Genomic DNA, 21,248 nt, shown 5'->3' with positions numbered 1-21,248 from the left:
CCTGTTTGCAGAATGTTTTTACTTTAGTGCTTTTACTTTGAAAGGCGTACAGGATGTATACCTGTAATGTATCCGTGACTTAATGCCTGTGATTGTACTTTGTGAACAATAATAAAAAGTTCAAAAACAAACAAAAAAAAAATTTGTAAGATTTGGTGTACGCCAGGGGTGTCAAACATATGGCCCACGGGCCTGAACCTGCCCGCCCAAGGGACCAATCTGGCTGAATTTGTTTTAATTTCCCATTATGATAACAGTTAGTTACACGCATGTATAAATGTATAAACCTTTGCATAATAATATTATTTTTCCTCAAGAAATTTCATTCAGAAATACATTTTGTAAAACACATACTTCCTAAATTAAAAAAAAAAAGGGGTAGAATTTGGAGATCTTCTTGTTTATAAGTTACTATGCTATTATTTTACTGGTCCGGCCCACTTGAGATCAAATTGCGTCGCATGTGACCCCTAAAAATGAACTAAAATCAGTTTGACACCCCTGGAGGATCGGTCACTTCAACAGGAAGTGAGCCAAAGCTCGTGACCCCGCCCACAAAGAGGAAGATCCCAGCGGCAGAAACCACATACTGTGCCTTTAAATGGTGATAACATACGATGAACGAGAACTTCTTTGCTTTTCTTCTGTTTATTTTGAGTGGAATGGACAAAAAAGAAAAACAAAGCAGTGTTAAATAAAATATACTGTGAGTTCACACAGACACACACGCCGAGAAAAAAAAAAAAAAAAAAAGGAGAACTGCTGATACTTTAGGGATGGTGTTTTATGACAGCTATAAATAACAAAAAAATAAAATCAGTTGCGCTCTCATCGGTGCCGATAAGGGCGAATGGTTACATTAGACAAACGTACATATATCGATGCTACATATGGGTAACAAAATTTCGTAAAGGTGTATTTATGGCACAATCATTAGAGGACATTGTGGTGGGAAAGACGACACAGTGACAAGCCAACAAAAAAAAAAAGTTTACAACTAACTCCATGAGCCGGAACGTGTCGGGTCGGGTTTTTTTACGATGCAGCCCGGGTCCATGTGGATCAACTGTGGGTCCAACTCTGACTGCCGACACGGCCACTGGTGGGAAAACATCGGGACTGTTTTGTGTGGCACAAACAGCACAGCCTTAGTATCTACTGTACTGTAGGTAAAGTTTGGCACGAGTCGGGGTCGGCACGACAGCGACAGAGAGCGAGACGACGACGGCGGCGGAAACGCCAGAGAGAGTGGTTATGATTCAGGGCGAGGCCGAGGAATCCAAATAAGAAAAACACCAAACCCGACAGTTCCACGCCTGTGAAGAGAAGCCGATAAAAACTCTGGAAACACGACGTTCATGACAGGATGTCAAATGTACAATAATGTCAGCTGCATGTAGAAAACCGATGCATCCATTTGATTATTTAAAAAATATATATTTATATGCACATACTCTTTTGTACAGCGGCTAAACACTTGTTTGGTATTAAAATGTGCACACCTTTATGTCGTTTTGTGTCTTTAGATATTTCTCTCCACCTCGGATTTTATGAAGGAGGCAAGGCCACAGACAATTCTGCCTTTCCCCCCCTTTTTCCTTTTTTTGTATCTTTTTCTAGTGGAATGCCAAGAGTTCTTAATGGAAAGGAAAATAAAGATTATTTGTGTTTAATTATGAAACCCTGGATCCCTTCTTTACACACTGGCCAAAGTTACAGGTTTGACGGAAACACTTTAGACATGCTCTCTCCTCGGAGCACACATGTGCTGCTGCTGCTGCTGCTGCTGCAGGAGAGAGATTTATTGTCTGCGGACAATCGAGATAAGCCCCCCCGCCCCCCCCCAGTGAGGTTGTGATAAGGTTATGCAAACAGTGTACGAATGGCCAAGAGACGGCACATACTGTGCGCTCCTCTGTCGCAGAGGACTTGAATTAAATGCTTAGAAACTATTTCAGCCACTCAGATCTTCTTCTTCTTCTTCTTTTTTTAAAAATTGTCTCAGTTTTCATATTCATGACATAAATCCGTGAATCCTGAGTAACCTTTAAAAAAAAACATACTTCAAATCGATCCCCGAAAAACAATAAAACGAAGATATGAGTTGAATGTTGAACACCAGAGGACATTTTTCACAGATCAGCGACCGACCATTTACGTAGAGGACACACACACAGAGACATTCTCACACACACACACAAAAGAAATCATTAAAAATGTGCTCGCTTCTTTCTCTCGACTCATTCTCTCTCCAACAAACAGATTCACGCACACAACCACAATGAAGCAAGGGAAGTTGAAGGATAAAAAAAAAAGGGAGGAGGACAAACAGGTGGGTACACATGAGTAAAAGCATCCAAAATGATGCAGATATAATGCTAATAATCAGTCAATAACGTCTCTGCGACTGAGTCTTATACAGTGTTTCGTGTCACCAGCGAGAAGAGAGAACTACACAAGCCGAGGCTCTGTGCCGGAACAGGCTCAGGCACATATTATTATTATTATTATTATTATCATCATATATACTTATATATATATATAATTCAAAAAAATATACCTGACATTGAGGCTGAACGGGTGTCAGTCTCTTGTCTTTCCATTGAACTGTTCACTTTGGTAAAGGGTATCCGCGTCACTTCATGAATTACGTCTTTCTTTTTTTCCTCCTCGGCCTTTTTCATTTTTTTAAATAGACGGGAATCGTTTCTGTACCTAAAGGAAGGTGTAAGCGCTTCTTCGTTTCATTCAAGGCAGCATCACAGCCGGGTTTCCATCCACTTCCTTCTCCTTCTTCTTCTTCTGGACCTTTTCCTCCTCAGTTCTGGTGCTTTTTTTGTTTTTCTTTTTTTCTGTCCCCCCCCCCCCCCTCTGGGTGCACTTGTCTCTCCACGGGGTGAAAGTGCATAGGAGTTTGGGCTCCCACCGTTGCAGCAAGGATCCGCTCACAGTAGTAAGGCCTTTTTGTTTCTCCAAGATCAATGTGACTGCTTCAGTCTGCACAGTGAACGCTTCAATGTGTGTGTGTGTGAAAGAAAGAGGGAGAAAAAGTGTGTTTTTATGTGCATTTGTCTGTGTTTACGTCGGCAGACGCTCGGTCGAGTGGACTCGTGTCCTTGTCCTGCCTCTCACCTTCTCCCCCCCCCCCACTCTTTCCTTCGTCACGCTGCTACTGGCGCTCCTCTCCCTCCTCCTCCTCCTGGATGACCTGGATGTCATCGGACGGGGAGACGGGGAGGCCGGCGGGCAGACTCGGGAGCAGGCTCTCCGTCGGCGGCTCTTTGCTCTTCTCCTCCTCCTCGATGGTCTTCTTCCACACCTTGTGGTTCTCCGTCAGGTGCTGCATGATGCTGCAGAACAACCGGCGGTGTCTCTTCCGCCTTTCTGCAGCAAAACGAAAGGGAAAAGTACATAAATGTAAGGTTGTGACCACATTTAAAGAGATTATGTTCCTTCAAAATAAGAGCCACACACTTTATTACTTCTTATATCAAACGTTTGCCATTAACGTTATGTTAAATATTTTGTGTCTTACTATGAAAAAATATTAGTTTTGAGTTTTGAATCCATGACTTACTTGGTGCAAGCTCGTCTTCTAGCTCATCTTCCTCCTCGTCCTCCGTGTCCGTGTCCACCTGCCCCTCCTCGTCTTCGTCGTCCGATCCCCCTTCGTTGATCCAGTGGCCCGGCAGGAGGCCGGCGGCGTCGTACGAGTTACAGAGAGGCCCGACGATGTGGGTGATGAAGGACTCCTGCAGCTTGGCGAGCTGCGGCGAGGAGCGGTCCATGAAGGGGCTGATGGGTAACCCCAGTCTGGCCTCCTCGTCTCCCTACACATGGAAACCAAAGAGTGTGAGGGGCAGCAGAACATCACTGCTTTAATTTATGCTTTTATGTCCCTTCCAGTTTCACTCGAGTCGACCTTTGTTTACTGATTTGATCGCCTGGATTAGATTTAAATAGGTCAGCTATAATATAATCCATATTACTGAATATTCCCCCGCGTCTGTTACCTGCTCGTAAAACTCATTCACAATGCCCTCCGTCCATTTGAGATGCAGGTCCCGGACTTTGGCCGGTCCGTTGATGTCTGCCAGCTTGATACACACTTGGCACACGAGCAGCCGGTCATTCTCGTTGGTCCAGTCGATTCCTGGACTGTTCACATCGTTCACCTGTCGGCGGGCAAACAAAGATCAGTGCCAAGAAGCGTCCGGCTCATGTTTCAATCAAGAGACTTAATTGGAGTGAATCTATTCTGATCCGACAACAACAACAACAACAAGACCTTGGAATTGAACTCCGCCAGGAAGTCAAAGTGCTTCTTGAGGTCTGTGGCCAGGATCGCTTCGATGACGAGGAAGCGGAAGCGCTTGAACTCCACGTGGTCCAGGTTGACCAAGAAGTTGAACTCGGGCTGGGCGAGGTAGAGGCTCCAGGCCGAAGCGGCGTGGTGGTTCTCCAGCACCGAGCGGTCGTTGTACAGCACTGCCTACAACACACGACGTGGAGAAGATGTCACGGCGAGAAGGTTCCCGAGGAGTTCCTCTGAAACGCTTACAGAACGCGAGTTACACAATCTGCAACGGTTTCAGAAGGAGTCAGGGAATGAGATAAAGGCCACATGAGCTCACGATTGGTCACAGAGACGATAAAAATGTAAAGATCCTCGTTGCTTTGTCAACAGCATCAGTAATCAATAGTTTCAGGGTTGCCTCTCCTTTCTTTTAACCCACTTTCCTGTGACTTCACCAAAAACCCAGACAGCCCGAGTGCTATCAATGGTCATGTTGTGAAAAAACAATATTTAAACAGAGGCACACTGTTAACCTTTTAACCCCCATTCAGGAGAACGACACAGTGGGATTATCTAACCATGTGCTGCTCGACTCAGTGGAAAAAGCGCGTCCACTACTTTTGTTTTTGTTTTTTTAAACACTAACGCACGGCTCGTCTTTCATTAATGACGCATGTGAGCGTGATCGCCCATATTTTGGAGACGCGAGGCTTTGTTTCTGGAAACACAGGCGTGTTTATGGACATCAACGTCCACCTCATGTGACTCCATCACGAGTGAAGGTGTGAGCACAGGTGAGAGCACAGGTGACAGCCAAGCACTTTGTTGATTATTTACACGATTAATCGAGTAATCGTTTGGTCCATGATGTCAGAAAAGGCTGGAAATGATGTTCTCGAACGTCTCGTTTTGTCCACAAATCAAAAATGATTCAGTTTTTAATGATTTCTTTGTTTTATGGAGCATATTTAAGAAGCTAAAACAATCAGAAATTGTGTTTTAATCATGAAAAAAGCTCCAAACCGATTCATCGAGTAACTGTTGCAGCTCTGAAGGACTTAAAAGGTTTGTAATATGTTACAATGGTTTTTTTGGGGGGTTCGTCTGATGATCAGAGAAGTCATTATCTTGTCATTGAATGTAGGCGCGTTACCTGAGGTGCATTAGTGGCTACGAGAAAGGCGTTTGTGCGACCGGGATGGTCGTAGTCGTGCATTGCAGCTGCTACATAGAGGGCCATGAGCTCCAGGGCGGGGATGTTCCACGCCAGGCAGCCGTAGCTGTCGTCTGAAATGGAGAGGCTCTTGGACGAGGCGTAGGATATCCTGCCTGGAGAGATCCCACTGTCTGAATCTGGGACAGGACGACAAGTGAGAAGAACATGAGGCATCCAGTGATAGTTTGACAGACACATAAACACAAATGATACTATATAAATACAATAGGTATTGAATACACGACGCTGTAAATAAATAATGAAAAATGACTACAATTACATACAGTACATATATATATGTATATACATATATTTTTATACATAATTAAAATAAAAATATGTTATTATATATATTACATTACTATAATATATTATATTAATATTATTATATATAAATATAATAAATATATATAATTAATATAATATACATACACATATAATAATAATAATAATAAATTATTTTATTTATATATATTTATATATAATTAAAATATTTTAATATTTATATAATATATATTAAAATAATTTTATTATATATTACATTACATTAGATTACTATAATATATTATATTAATATTATTATGTATAAATATAATATATATACATATATACACACACACACACATACATATATATATATATATATATAAATATATACATATATATACATATATATATATATATATATATATACATATAATAGCAGCAGTGAAAACTCAGGTATCAACATCGTCTACATCATGTTTCGTCATCTTTTCTTCTTCAGTGGTGATAAATAAATCAATACATTTTGCGCCACCTACTGTTTATCTTGGTGAACTAACAACAGTGAAGGGACATAAATGTACATTTCTGTGTAATTTCAGCCCGTCTCTCTCTGCCCTCTCAGGTGGGAGACGTCGGCGTTTAAGCCTCGGCTCGTTTCTAATGCAGCTGAAATATCATTGGCAGAAAATGAGCCTGGGAATCTCTGCATTTAAAAAACAAAAAAACAAAAACAAACATCTGTGTTCTGTGAGAGTTAAGACCACATCCTGTGGAAAAGGTCACAGCAGAATCAGTGTCTGACGTCAGCGACTGTGGGCAAACACTCGAGCGATGCAGCGTGTGCTTTGAGAGGATTTAACAAATGATACTATTTTCTTTTCTTTTAGAAATAACCATATGTTATCCTGCCCAATTGTTCACCTGTGTCACTTCCTGTCACGTGTTCACTGTGGATCTGCTGGAACCCAGGGATTGGTCGAGTGGTCAGGTACCAGACAGCGTGGAGCACATCAGTAGCATGGACCCGGTTATGATCTGTGTTCAAATTCAAATTTAATGCAACCACACACATATTTCTCATCACCATGTGGCAAAACTGTATCTCAGTCCGGCGGGAACAGGATGCGCGGAGAGCGATCACTCACAGGGAATGTCTCTGTAGCCATTTTCCAGAGCATGGAAGTACGACATGAACTCCCTCACTGGGATCTTGAAGATTTCAAACAGACACGTGTCCTGGAAAAGGGTGTACGTCACCTGAGGACACACGAAAGACAAGCGCCGCTTAAAACGACACTCGGAAACCAGCGGGTGATCTACGGCACAGAACACCAAAATAACTGAGTCCAGTTCCAGTCACTGAACCTTTTGTTTGTTATAATGTCACTGCTTATTTCAAACAGGCCTCTCTTGGAGGAAATAATAACTCCACGTCACCTCTACCTCTAGGTTTTTTTTTGAATGGACGGTTTGCGTGCGTCATACTGACATAGCTGAGAATTCTCCCCGACTTTCCTCCCGTCTTGTCCACCAGGTCAAAGATCTGGAAGTTCCACGTGTTCATTCTCTCCATGAGAGCCTCTTGGTCCTCCAGCATAGGATCCAGTCTGAACTCCTTCTCGCCCTAGAGACAACCCCGACACGCACAGGTTACACAGAGCGGATTAGAACGCCGGCGACGCTGCTGTGCCAAAGAGAATATCTGATCGCACCTCTGATTCCTGAGTCTGCTGGTCTGTGCTTGGGTTCTTCTCCTTCTCCTCCTCAGTCCGTCCCTGGTTCCCCGCAACATCCGGTCTCCCGTCTCCAGACGCGTGCACCTCCAGACACTCCTCCCTGATCAGGGAGTCACCGGCGAACTCCAGCCCTTCGCCTCCTGCAAAACACCGAGCACAGTTTATACGGAGAGAACCTGCAGAACGTCATTGTGCCGTTAAGACGCACGTATTTGCTTCTGCAACTGTTGGACCAAAACATATCCTTCCTGTTGCTCTGTTGACAGGAAGTACACAGAGACTTGTACCCAACTTATCGAGCAACAGTTGCATTATCACATTATTATTTACATATCTATTGAAACTAGAATTGCTGGTATGTAGTAAACAGGTACAAGATTAGATAACTAAATTAAAATGTACTTACTTACGTTATAGTTTGATTATAACGGAGGCAATAAAGTAGTTATATAATATTACACATGTACCACGTTATTTACAAAGTAACAGCTTGGTACTTCGTCACTTTAAAACAGAAGTTAAAATTGATTGTCCTTTATGTCACACATGTTTTCACTGTTATTACAAATCCCATTTTTTTACAGTGTACTAACGCACATTGACACCCGCACCCGAGCGGCGTCAGAGGAACTGTGAAATACGCGTGAGTCACTATTAATAATTTCTTATGTGTCCTCGTAGGTTGATCATTAAAATGAAATTTGTCATTTCTAATAGCTAGGAAAACGTTTATATTTTTTATTTCTTTTATTTCTTCAGTTTGAGCCTGAAAACAAGTTTTGATTTTTGGTTTCATTCTATCATACTTTTATGTTTTAAAATCTACGAAGGTTTGAACTTTGAGAGTGTTTAAACTCGTGAGAAACGTGAGAAAATGGTAATGTCTGTCGGAGAAAAGTGTATAAAGTGTTTCACAGCCTTAAAACATATATAATAATTGTAAAAAATAAAGCTGGCTACTTCGCGGGTTATTTTTAGAACGTAACCCGCGATAAACGAGGGACCACTGTATTGCGATATACTCACACAACAGCTCAAGTGAGTGTGAACACCCTCTAGTGGACTGAAATGTCAACTGATTTCTATCTGCTAATCCACAACATGTTTATTTGTCACATCGGTGTAAGATTATATGCTAAAAGAAGCGATACAATGTCATGACAGAAAACAGATATTATTTGTGTTTCAGCTACAAGCATATTCCTTTATTCCTTTATGTTATATAATGTCTGTATAATACTGTACGTACCTGAACGCCTGCGTTGAGCCTCACTGCTTGATGCCGATTCCCCTGAATCACCACCTGAAAACCCCTTGAGCATCTGACGACCACAGCTGAAATGGACGCAGACAATCACAGTCAGAACCAAACACTATACACACACACCGTACTTTATTAGTATTATTATTATTATTATTATTATTATTATAATAATAATAACCACCCACTCACTGTTAAGAGTGGATAAGACAGCGGCGGTCTTACCTGGTGCAGAGAGGGAGAGGGAGAGCGGAGCTGCGGTAAGACTGCTGAAAGTCCGGCGAGCTGAACGTGTAGCCCATCGGCTTGTGCAGGTTCAGGTTGACGCTCGGCTTCGTCAGGAAGTCCGCCGTGTCGGGGAACTCCACGGGCGAGCGCGTGACGAGGGACGACGAAGAGGACGAGGAGCCCAGACCCACTGCGGGAGGGCTGTGGCTTGGTGAGGTGAGCGGGCTCAGGCTCGGAGATGTACCTGGACGGGGATGAGGAGAAGGAGAAGGAGAAGGAGACCATTTTAAATGTCAAATTATCAAGGAATTGTGGCGTCTTTGGCGAGTGTGGAGTCTTACCAGCTCTCCGAGGCCCTGCATGGTATGTGAGGGTAACAGAGGACGATCTCTGCTTGGGAATGGTTAGCAGGTTTGCACTGGGCCCATTGGACAGACCTGAGCTGGAGCACAACACAGCCACATCACTTAATCACTTTCAACTTCAACCCTTTTATTCTTCCTCTTTCACATGTTCTAGTTCACGATCCGAGCGTCTCACACCGTCATGACACAAAAGAGCATGAACCATGTTCAGCTCATCAACCAGCACCATAGCCAGGCTTCTACTGCCATCCTGTGGAGAAACAGTGACACTACACCACAGTGTTTGTTTAAAGCTGTGAAACTTTAGTTTAAGTTTCAAAATAAATTCATTATTCATCATCATTATTATTATTATTTATAATCCACTTAATGCCATTCATCCTGATTTTCATTCATAACAGGGGCAAGAGTTTGGTTTAATGCTGGCAGAGAAAGTCAAGAGATGAAATTTAGTCCATCAGTGTTTAAATGAGTGATAATTAACTAAATTTAAGCTTTTTCAGGAGTGACAAACTGTTCGTGTTGAAGTTAATCTAAGGATGAATCGGTAGAGAAGTAGGACAATATTTCTTACACACATAAGTGTTCTATTCTTAAAAGTACAATCTTTTCTGGCTCATTGTCATTCACATTTATTTTGATGAAAATAGCCTTGGCTTCACTGAAAATAAATGGAGAATAACCAGGTTATGCTGCAAGAGGAGCCAATAATTAATATCAATATTAAATCGATACACATATATATATTAATACATGAAAACTAGGTGCGTTTGCATCTGTACCTGGTCAAGTTGAGGTCAGGGTGGGGCCTCTTGCCACTGCTGCGCTCCCAACGTGAAGAGGTGGAGTCAAGAGCGGAGAGCGCAGAGGCGCAGGAGGAGGAGGTGGAACTCCGTCGCAGCTGAGGGGTGGGGAGGCTGTTTCTGCTGCTCAGACCCTGATCCACAACAACAACAACAACAAAAAGACAACGTCTCATTATACACACAATATACAGTTTTATTGCATGTTTTTTATTGTTTTATTGATTGTTCTTAGTCTAATAGGTCTTGTGTTTTTACATTGTATTTGTTTTATTTACCTCTGATGTGCAGCACTTTGTTTCAGCTGTTGTTTTCAAATGTGCTTTATAAACAAAGTGGGATTTTTCCGTAATAATTCAGTGACGACAGCTGATTTTCATATTATCTCAACACAGCCTCATCCATTCAAATCCACTGAGACCTGTGTTAGTGTCTGTGGTCAAAACTCCTAAATTGACTCAGTATTTACCTAAATGTACCACAGGGTGACCTAGAAAATGCAATACAATCATTTAGCTTTAGAGATTGGAGAGAACGTGCTGCTGGGCTGGAGAGCAGTGACACGTCACGTACACTGAAATCCTAGAATTACTGCGTAGCACCGGCGCGCCCACCTTAATGGTCTTCCTGTCGCTCCGCTCGACAGAGTCTTCCACCTCATCGCAGGGGTAGAAACCCGGGAAGGGGGTGAAGGGGTTCACCCGGGGGCGGCACGAGCCGGAGAACGTGCCCATGAGGCTGGAGATGCTGCGCAGAGCCGAGACGGTGTGCGGCGACAGGGACGAGTCCATGAGCAGGTCCGACACCAAGTTCCTGGCCTCGTTGATGACCGACAGATCCACGCCGTTGCCGCTCACCGCACCCTGACGTACACACGTGTATATATCACACACATTACTTCTCATTTGAAAACAGATAGCTTGATCCAGGTATGTTAGTCCGACTAAGACTAGCTCCATTTTAGTCAGACTTAAGTGTTTACATGACATTAAGAAAACCAAATTATTGTCTTAGTCTGACTAAGTATATTCATGCAGGAGTAATCAGACTACAGATCACATGATCCAGGTATGTTAGTCCGACTAAGACTAGCTCGATTTTAATCAGACTTAAGTGTTTACATGACATTAAGAAAACCAAATTATTGTCCTAGTCTGACTAAGTATATTCATGCAGGAGTAATCAGACAACAAATCACATGATCCAGGTATGTTAGTCTGACTAAGACTAGCTCGATTTCAGTCAGACTTAAGTGTTTACATGACATTAAAAAAATCGAATTATTGTCCTAGTCTGACTAAGCGTACATACGCAGGAGTAATTAGACTACAGATCACATGATCCAGGTATGTTAGTCCGACTAAGACTAGCTCGATTTTAGTCAGACTTAAGTGTTTACATGACATTAAGAAAACCAAATTATTGTCTTAGTCTGACTAAGCGCATAGAGTACATGCAGGAGTAATAGCACTACGAATCACATGATCCAGGTATGTTAGTCCGACTAAGACTAGCACGATTTTAGTCAGACTTAAGTGTTACATGACATTAAGAAAACCAAATTATTGTCTTAGTCTGACTAAGTATATTCATGCAGGAGTAATCAGACTACAAATCATATGATCCAGGTATGTTAGTCCGACTAAGACTAGCTCAATTTTAGTCAGACTTAAGTGTTTACATGACATTAAGAAAACCGAATTATTGTCCTAGTCTGACTAAGCGTACATACGCAGGAGTAATTAGACTACAGATCACATGATCCAGGTATGTTAGTCCGACTAAGACTAGCTCGATTTTAGTCAGACTTAAGTGTTTACATGACATTAAGAAAACCGAATTATTGTCTTAGTCTGACTAAGCGCATAGAGTACATGCAGGAGTAATAGCACTACGAATCACATGATCCAGGTATGTTAGTCCGACTAAGACTAGCACTAGCATTTTAGTCAGACTTGCATTTACATGACATTACGAAAACAAATTGATTGTCTTAGTCTGACTAAAACTGGACTTTTAAAATACATTTAAACGTACTGATTGTTGTTTCATGGCCTCGAGCTCCAGCTAATCTGTGTCAAAGCTAATACAGTGTCTGGAATAATGATGTCATAGGAACACTAACATCACAACACTGGTGAAGGCCCACCATTTGTTCCTCTGTTGTTGTGTTTCTTCGAGGAATCACATTTTCTCATGACTGACTCTTTCTAACTTCCCCTCCCACCTCATTCCTCTCCTGTTGTCTCTCCTATTCACCGGACCTCTCTCTTACACAACTGAAACATTAACAACAGCTACAGCTTTTCTCTTTCTTTTTTTTTGACGGGGGAGGGGGGGGGGGGGGGAGGGAGGAAAATACAGTGTATCTAGAGTTCATATGATATATGTGGTGCTGTGCTAATATTTGAAGGATAAATAGGTGTTTCACTGGGTTAAATAATGACTTTCAGCCCGTCTATACTGAACTCTTTGACAGACACGAATAGTTCAAACAAAACCAAGAATGCCTGAGTAAGATAAAAACATGTGGCATGACAACAATTCTAAGGTCATTGTGTGTTGTGTATTTTAGACAGAGTGTATCAGGAAGTGAACTGAATTGTCCTACAGGTGATTTATGGACAACCTTCCACACGTGTGTGCGCCATTAAAACATGAGATTTCAAAACAGTACTGACCTGATACTGCGGTTTGTACCAGTGTTTCAGATCCCAGTCCCACAGGATCATCTGAGAAAACACGAGAGAGACACAATCACACTGTGAGCCACAGAGAATATGAAGTGTATTCACGTGCACAAGCTTAAACATACGCTCCACATTTAGCCACATTATCCTCGTGGCTTCTCCGTAAATGGCACTGGCAGGTCAGAGAGAGAGCGACACACAGTTTACATTTAGGATCTCTTGCACCACAAGAAGCACTTTCTACTACAGGTATGCAAATGCACAATGCAAGTTTTTTTTTTTTTTTTTTTTGCAACAGCAGAATGAGGCCTTTGAAAGCAGAAGAGGAAAAAGAGAGAGAAAAAAAAGGAAAACCACTGAAACCACCGTGGTGTGTCGACAATGGAGCAGTGAGATCTTATCTGGCTGCAACTACGTCAATTGGCTGCATTTTCATGCTATCTGTTGGTAACCAAACGGCTCTCACACAGTAGTGTGTGCTGCAGTCACAGTTGGGGCAGATTGTGCAACACTCCGTCGCCGGACCTGAAATAACCCGAGCTTCTGTGTTCACAAAAAAAAAAAAACAACAATGAGTCAATTAGTTAAGATAACAACCGAGTCGCTTTCTGCACCTTTTAGTGTTTTTAACACCCGTCTTTCATTTAAACTGAGTCGACTGCAATCAAAGATAGGAGTTTTGACAGTAACGACACACGTTTCGCAATATTTCTGAGCCCAACACAGGAAATGCAGCAGTTTGCTTTCCCAAGTAAAATCAAGAGTAAACACATCAAGGCCACCGTGCAGTCCCTCCCCTCACCACAAGGGGGAGAGACACAGAAGCCTCAACCAAACCTGTAAACACCTTTTATTTCCATCGCAGCCAAATAATGCAAAGCACACAATATCACACATTTTAAAATAATAATAATAATAATACCAAATTTAAAGGTTTTTTTTTATGCTTCTCTTCCATCTGTAACACATACAGCACCTGTCTCACAGCCCTGTCTGTGCATGTGAAACAAACAGTGCACGGAATCTATATCTAAGGCTGTTAAATAGATCAGCGGCGCCATCCCATCTCCTCTAATCAGTAACCGTTTCATTGATCAAAGTGGGATGTTGGGTGTTTGTCATCAGCATCTGTACAATGCTGCCAAACATTTAATATGGCAAATAGGCCGTGCCATGGCAACCCGACATAGAGGCCAGCAAACAATGCTCCGCACACCATGGCAACAGGATGGCGGGAGACGGCTGGAGGACAGAGTTGTTGGCCTTCTGCTTGTTTACGGAGACGCACGCAGAGGGGCTGAGACAGACGGCGAGGGACAGAGGTAACGATAAAAGACACAGCGATACGGCCACATACAACGTGAGCGTGGCCTTCATTTGACTCCAAGGATCGTGTTTTGTTGCCAGTTCCATTTTCTAACTGACCCCCGTGATCACATACGCAGCACACACACCCCAGTGACGCGCGCTCAAATGTCTACAGCATGTCACACGATACGGCGTCGCATGTGTACATGCTGTCACCACCTCGCCCTCACAGTATGCTCTTCTCCTTACGTCCCATCATTGGCACACAATGTGCAGACAACGTGGACTCCTCTCTCCCTCTGGTGGTGAGGGCCCCTCCGCATGTGACCAGAGTCAAATCTTTAAATGAGCGGGAGGCGACATTTTCCTCCGGGCTGTTATGAAAACACGACATGAGGGCGGACACATACACAAATACACAACTCAGCAGTTGACACTGAAGACACCTGTGCACACACGGATACACACGAAGCACTCTGCGGAACATGTGATAGACGGTCTCACCTCCCGGTACAGTGAGGAGAGACAGTATTGTGTACTGGCCTCCTTAATAATCTAATAATCCAATAATAATCCAACATACTTTTACTGAGCTGTTCAAAATTTTGAATTGGAGACTTTGACTTTGAAGTGTTTCTACATTGTACTCATTTTACTGACTTTGTTTTTCTTTAAAAACACAGTATTTACTCCCAGGATAAGCCTGTTGTCCTAAAAACGGAAACATACGGAGACGTTGTGGACAAACACATATACTGAGGTTGTCATGACTGGAGAAGTATGGAAATACACATGTTTTTCATCATTGCAATAACTGAACACATTGTTTTCCGAGTTGTGTCTTTATATTATTGTCAGGATTGTTGTTGCTGCAGATTTTCTTGGAATACCGCGACACTGAGTGACTGTTTTTGGGGCTGTGGGAGTTTTTATGCTTCAAAAATCTACAATGAGTCAACTTTTAATACTAGAACTACATTTATAAAAAGGAGAGGAAGTCGTCTGACTTGTCAGGAGATGTTTGGAGCTGTACATAATATATAACATTGTTTATCAACAGCACAACCTGATATTTACAACTAAGAATTTGGAAATACCGTATGTTAATCCATTAATCAAGTGGAGTATTTTTTTTAAAGAATTAAAACCAGTTTGTGTGATTTTTCAGGTTCTTAAATGAGAATATTGTCTGCTTTCTTTAACAAAGAAATCATCAGAACTGAATCCTCTTCAGTTGAGAACTACATTTTTCAACATTTTTATGGACCAAACGGTGACTTTCTTACATTCAATTATGAAAATAATCAGCAGATGCAGCCTATATTTCAATCTTATTAATTAAACGTGTATAATTGTCCTGAACATCCTGTGTAAGTGACACTCAATGTCACACTGTGTGCGAACCCATACGTGTCGATTTACGGTGGAGGCATTTCCATATGGGAAATAATTGCACCACAAATAAACAATAATACTGTACGCGTCGAAATAACTCTTCACACACGCACTCATATTCAGCGGGAGACACACGTCATAAATATTTCCTCACAGGAGCCAATAAACCTGTGCAATCTATTAGACGGCCGGTTAGTCACACCTGCGTGTCATATTAGCTGGACTCTAACACGGCGGTGCGAGGGGTGCTGCGACTGATGAAAAGACGTTAATAAGAGTGCGGGGGCAGAGGAAAGAGGTATCAATAGCAGGCAGCCAGTGCATCTGCATGGAGAGGAGCAGGCCACTGCTGACGTCAGTCTGCAACGACACACACACACACACACACACACTGCTGACGCTGGGTGTGTGTGTGTGTGTGTGCGCGCGAGCACATGATGATAATGAATGGGCTCTGGCTGTCGAAACACGCACGGGAAGTAAAGATGATATGGAGAGAGGAAAAGAAAGAACAGGCTGGCCTGATTCTTTTAAAAGCCTCATTCAGGAAAAAGCTGAGCACATGGGAGGTCTGCAGAGTGTGTGTGTGTGTGTGTGTGTGGGGAAGTAAGGGTTCCTATTGGCTGAGCATAGTAGAGCTGCTGGGATGTGGCAGGGCTTGTAACACAAGGCTCAGCCAAGTTCGTTTTCTACATATATATGTATATGTATATACATATGCATATATATATATATATATATATATATATATATGCATATGTATATACACATATATATATGTGTATATACATATGCATATATATATATATATATGCATATATACATATGCATATATATATACATACATATATATGTATATATATATACACATATATACATACATATATACACATATATGTGTATATATACACATATATGTATATATGAATATATATATATATACACACACACACATATATATATATATATATATATATATATATATATATATCTACTCTAACTAATTGAAATAATCAACAAATGAATCGATTATGGAAAATAATCATGAGTTGCAGCCCTAATCTTTAGTTAATCTGACTAAATAACACGAAAGAAAACAGTGAAATAACATTTACTCCATAACCAGAACATGAAAAAAAGGGTGGTGACAGCGTTAGAGGTCAACAGTGTGGGGATGTTGAGTTTATTTGTAAGTCAACAAACAGTGTCTAACATGGAAATAGTCATTTACTACAGCACCGTACTGTGGCTGTTACGATACCACTGCTATGTTAACCTCCACGCAGCATAAATGACCGTTAATACACAAACGGATATAAAATAAAAAGCTCTCATTAAACCCTAATAAAGGTATAAGAGAGAGAGAGAGAGCAAATAAGAGTCACGCTTCATGTTCCTCATGTTCCTCAGGACTCATGTGCTCTTAAAATTGAGAATACACACAGTGGCCACACATCAGCGACTGATAAACCGTTAATAAATGGAGGATTTTTAAATAAAAACACTGTACGTTTCCTTCTTAACTTAAAAATACTTCATTCTTTAAGCTGACAGAACATAAATCCAGTCTCCTTATCAGACCCAAAATAAATAAATAGTGTGAAATATGTCTTTTTTTTCTTCTTCTTCTTCTTCTTCTTCTTCTCCCCCCCCCCCCCCCCCCCCCCTTGCTGTTGTCTTCCTTTTCCTGTCTACCGTCTTCTTGTTTTCTTTCTGGGTCAAAGAAAAAGGGGGGCGGGGACTGTTGGAGTACGAGCAGAGAGCATCCAGGCCAGCTTGAGTCAGACTGAACAAATAGTAATTCTACTCCAAACCCGCATCATCCGGCCGCGTTAGACTGACTCTGAGAAACTCAATTTGGTGCAACTTCAGTCGGGGCTATAACAGCTTTAGTGGAACTGAGCGAACGCGATCTTTAAAGGTACAAAGTGTGGAGTGAACTCGGGCAGATGATCAGAGTATGAAGACAGCGTGCCTCCTCCACGTCTCAGCCGCCAGACAATCGCCACAACTGAAGACCCAGATGGCCCGGTCCGTCTGTGGCTGTCGCCGGTTGTCGTCGGGGCAACCTGACAGGACCATGGAAAATTCTTCGACTGGGGAAAGGAGACCGTGCAAAATGTCATCCCTCTCTTTCACACTCATCTACCACTTCACTGGACTGCTGTTGTTCAGCAGCACTCCAGCATCTAACTCGAGTATTTTTAAGACGGTACAACCTTCACAAAAGAGAAATCCAGTGTGGTCTACTAGTACTGTCGCTAAAGTAGCGGTACGCAACACAAGTTTTACATTACCGAGCGATAACTCAATGATAATGTACCTTTTTAGCATAACGTAAATAAAAAGTGATGTTGTTGTGTAACCGCCAACCACACATCTCTAGTAGCGGCACAAACATGTGTCCCTTCAGTGGAAAAAAGGGTTGCTACTGCCTACACTGCAAAGCAACCTAAAAAAAAAATGGAAAAAGAATTGAACAATAACAATAAATACAATTAAGTGCGTGTCAATATTGGCAGAGTTTCAGGCATGGTGAGGTTGCCTCGGGTCCTGAAAAGAGGGTCAATTACTGTCTTGTACATTTTCCAGGTCCTTATCACAACTCATAATCAGCAACGTCGAGATCAGCATCCAAGAGCGCTGCAGTGGAAACCCTCATCGGTATTTATAGAAGCCATCGGCGCTCAACGGGAAGACACCCCGGGCTAATTTAGTGTGTGAAATAAAGTCGCGTCACAGTACATTGAGGGTATTTTGGAGAAGAACTGACCAAAGTTTATTTCACACACAAAAAAAGAAGAAGAAAAAAAACAAAACTTTGACAGAAAACACTTGATGTGCAAAAACCAAATGTTACCAGGTTTTAAAACTTGTCACATGTCTTTATATTTCATAATTTAATAGACTTTTATTTACAAAACGATGCCTGCTTGTCTTATCACAGGAAACTGCTAAGAATACCAGCCTGCGTGACCTTTAGAGTGCGGTGCCGCACAGCCCAAGTGTAAATATAGTTTGAATAGTGCTTCTCAAAGTCCTTTCTGCTGACAAAGGTTTATTAGTCGAGTGTGTGAACACCAGTAATTATCAAAAGGATTATTGACACTGAGACGCCTCAGGTATGATGATGATGATGATGATGATTTCATGTTCTCACAGCTGTCGTTCCATCTGATACCAGTCCAGTGTTGGGTTTTAACGAGCCAATTAAAAAGTAGAATAATCAAAATGGAAATTGACGCTGAAACCTTGTTCTTTCTTACTGAATCTCATAGAAAAATACAGGTAGAGTCATTTTTGGACACTCAAATAAGGTTGGGATCAATAAGATTGGTGGAAACGCCTTTATCTCAACAATAAGCTACACTTATAATAATAATTAGTATTTATTTAAAAGAATTAAAAGGAAAAACAAACTGTGCTCCAACTGTAATCTTAATAAACTCCAGCTGTCGTACTCTCTTCTCCCTCTTTTGAATTGTTTATTAACCGATCTGTGACCACGCTTCTATTTTAAGAGACGTTACGTCAAGTTTCCTGCCTGCGTTGTGTAACTCCGACGGTTTCTCTCCATCAAAGCGCAAACGTGACGTGATGTATGTCCCTCGCGTCACGCGCAGACCCTTCTTCTTTGGTTTTTTTTTGACCACCGTGCGTGGAGCCCTGAGAGCGAGCTATAGTCTGGAGGTCTGTCCATGTGAGTACAACAGGAAGGTTCGGCCTGATATGGACATGAGAGCGCGACGAGGGAGGCTCAAAGCCATGTAAGGGAACATCTGGTTTTATCATGGAATCAGCGCAGGCTCCTCTCATAAACACAACCTAACGCCTGGGCCCTGGAACTCTGGCCAATAACAAGCATGTGAACACAAACGCCATCCATCAGAGGAGGAGGAGGAGGAGGAGGTGGAGTTCACGGGGAAGTAGAGCGAGAGAGACAGACACAAAGAGGAGTGAGAGGAGAGACCACAACACAAATCGTGTGTCAAGTAAATCATTTGCAAGCCAATGACCGATGACGGCTGAACACAGCTGCTGAAAAACGTACAAAGAGTTCAAAGCACACTTTTCATATTAACATTCATAATCAATGCGAGGTTGGCTTGTGTCTGTGTAGTTGTTGACAAAGTTATTTGAGGACACGCTTAAATAGTTTTGGTTTTACTGTGAAAACACAGCAACAAAAGGGCCTGCTACGGCCTGTCCTGCCTTATTTCCTACTCTCCTGATAAGAGGTAAAGGTCAGTATCATATGGCGCTCCACCACTGTGTACTTCACACATTTGTGATAGCCTGCAGAAACTTTATTTGTAGATGTATATGTACATTTTTGTCATTTTGCCTTTGCAGCTGCATAATTACTTCCAACAAACAGCACGAAACTGCAAATAATTTGGGAGTGAATAAGTGAATAAATTACAAGGAGCTGGAGGAAAAATAACCTGCTTAACAGGAGCTGGTGGAGTCAGTGTCTGGTGATGATGAGCTGGTGCTCCGTCATTTTGATGAATAAAAACAAAGAAAGTCGAGAAATATTTGGATACAGACGAGCTTAAACGCAACCACTTCAGGACTCTCCGGCTGTACTCGTTAACCCTAACACGTCTGTAGACAAAGATAGAAGACATGGAGTCTAACACGTGCAGGATAACTATACTTCAGGAGCTGGTGGAGACCAAACCAGAGGTAAAAAAAAGATTCATGTTCAAAATGAATGTTCATCAGATGGCGCTTTCCCATTATACAGTTCTAGCACCACTCTGCTCGGCTCGACTCGGTTCCAAGCAAGTTAAGCTGATACTAAAATGTGATGTCAACAGACTGCAGGTCACCGATTGGTCAGAGAGCGTCGTCACTGGAAGAGTCATTGGCGCGACGTCCGACGAAAGAATCAAACCGAACAATGCTGAACTGTAGATCAAGTTAAAGGGACTTAAAAATCCAGAAACGTGTGTTAATCTTCAACATTTAGCAAAGGAAATGTCTAGAATCTCAATATTTAACAGAGGAGCTGTAATTTAGTCTGTACTCCAGTCATGTAGGAAGTACTAAACGATTTGATTCGATTCGATTTGATTCGATTCGATTCAATTCAATAGTACACAGTAACGCAGAAACCTTAACAACATTATAGATAAAGAGATTCAGTGAACAAATCTTTTTCAATGAACTGATTCTAACGATTCAGTTAGACCGAAAACAACTGATTTACCCGTCACTCGTTTGTGTTGCATTCAAAACAACATCGCGGCAGACCCCGCCCACATCGAGGAGGGACTATAGTAATGGAAAACTAACGCGCCTGATACCAAACGGAGTCGAGTCGAGTCGAGTCGAGCTAGAACTGTACAATGGAAAAGCGCCATAAATTGATTTTGGAACTCTACAGCTCAGAAAAGTGTACAATTACCCACGAGTATGCAACTGACGTGAGGGCAGACTTCTACAGAAGCCCTGCTGCTTGTTTGCAGCACAGAGTACGAGCTAAAGCAGGTCACACAGGGACTTAAACTTACGGCAACGCGAGGCCAAAATACGTGTCGTTCAAGAGCAACAAGTTGATGTTTCATGTGAAATAATCCCCTGTCTAGAACAGGGGTGAGGACGTCTGTCTGAATTTCAGATTATGGAGTCCCTGGTGCTTTGTGCACATGTAAGAGAGGCCAGTGAAGTGTTCTG

At 42.0% G+C, this 21,248-nt stretch overlaps 1 protein-coding gene across 1 annotated transcript in view; it reads right to left on the bottom strand.

Annotated features, from left to right (window-relative positions):
* Nucleotides 1-2,861: 2,861 nt before the first annotated feature.
* Nucleotides 2,862-21,248, bottom strand: part of pde3b (phosphodiesterase 3B) — a 34,495-nt gene continuing 16,108 nt past the window's right edge. Inside the window, exons 2-16 of the mRNA XM_058629638.1 lie at nucleotides 12,855-12,905; nucleotides 10,788-11,036; nucleotides 10,153-10,307; nucleotides 9,347-9,447; nucleotides 9,003-9,249; nucleotides 8,766-8,851; nucleotides 7,493-7,656; nucleotides 7,270-7,404; nucleotides 6,926-7,037; nucleotides 6,702-6,815; nucleotides 5,451-5,650; nucleotides 4,289-4,492; nucleotides 4,014-4,175; nucleotides 3,578-3,830; nucleotides 2,862-3,384 (exon numbers count right to left, since the gene is read on the bottom strand). Of these exons, the coding sequence (XP_058485621.1) occupies nucleotides 3,170-3,384; nucleotides 3,578-3,830; nucleotides 4,014-4,175; nucleotides 4,289-4,492; nucleotides 5,451-5,650; nucleotides 6,702-6,815; nucleotides 6,926-7,037; nucleotides 7,270-7,404; nucleotides 7,493-7,656; nucleotides 8,766-8,851; nucleotides 9,003-9,249; nucleotides 9,347-9,447; nucleotides 10,153-10,307; nucleotides 10,788-11,036; nucleotides 12,855-12,905 (2,448 nt within the window). The 3' untranslated portion in view covers nucleotides 2,862-3,169. The remainder of the gene's footprint in view (nucleotides 3,385-3,577; nucleotides 3,831-4,013; nucleotides 4,176-4,288; nucleotides 4,493-5,450; nucleotides 5,651-6,701; nucleotides 6,816-6,925; nucleotides 7,038-7,269; nucleotides 7,405-7,492; nucleotides 7,657-8,765; nucleotides 8,852-9,002; nucleotides 9,250-9,346; nucleotides 9,448-10,152; nucleotides 10,308-10,787; nucleotides 11,037-12,854; nucleotides 12,906-21,248) is intronic.

Source organism: Solea solea, chromosome 5, assembly GCF_958295425.1.
Source record: "Solea solea chromosome 5, fSolSol10.1, whole genome shotgun sequence".
NCBI lineage: Eukaryota > Metazoa > Chordata > Actinopteri > Pleuronectiformes > Soleidae > Solea > Solea solea.
This window is presented reverse-complemented; position numbering and strand designations above follow the sequence as displayed.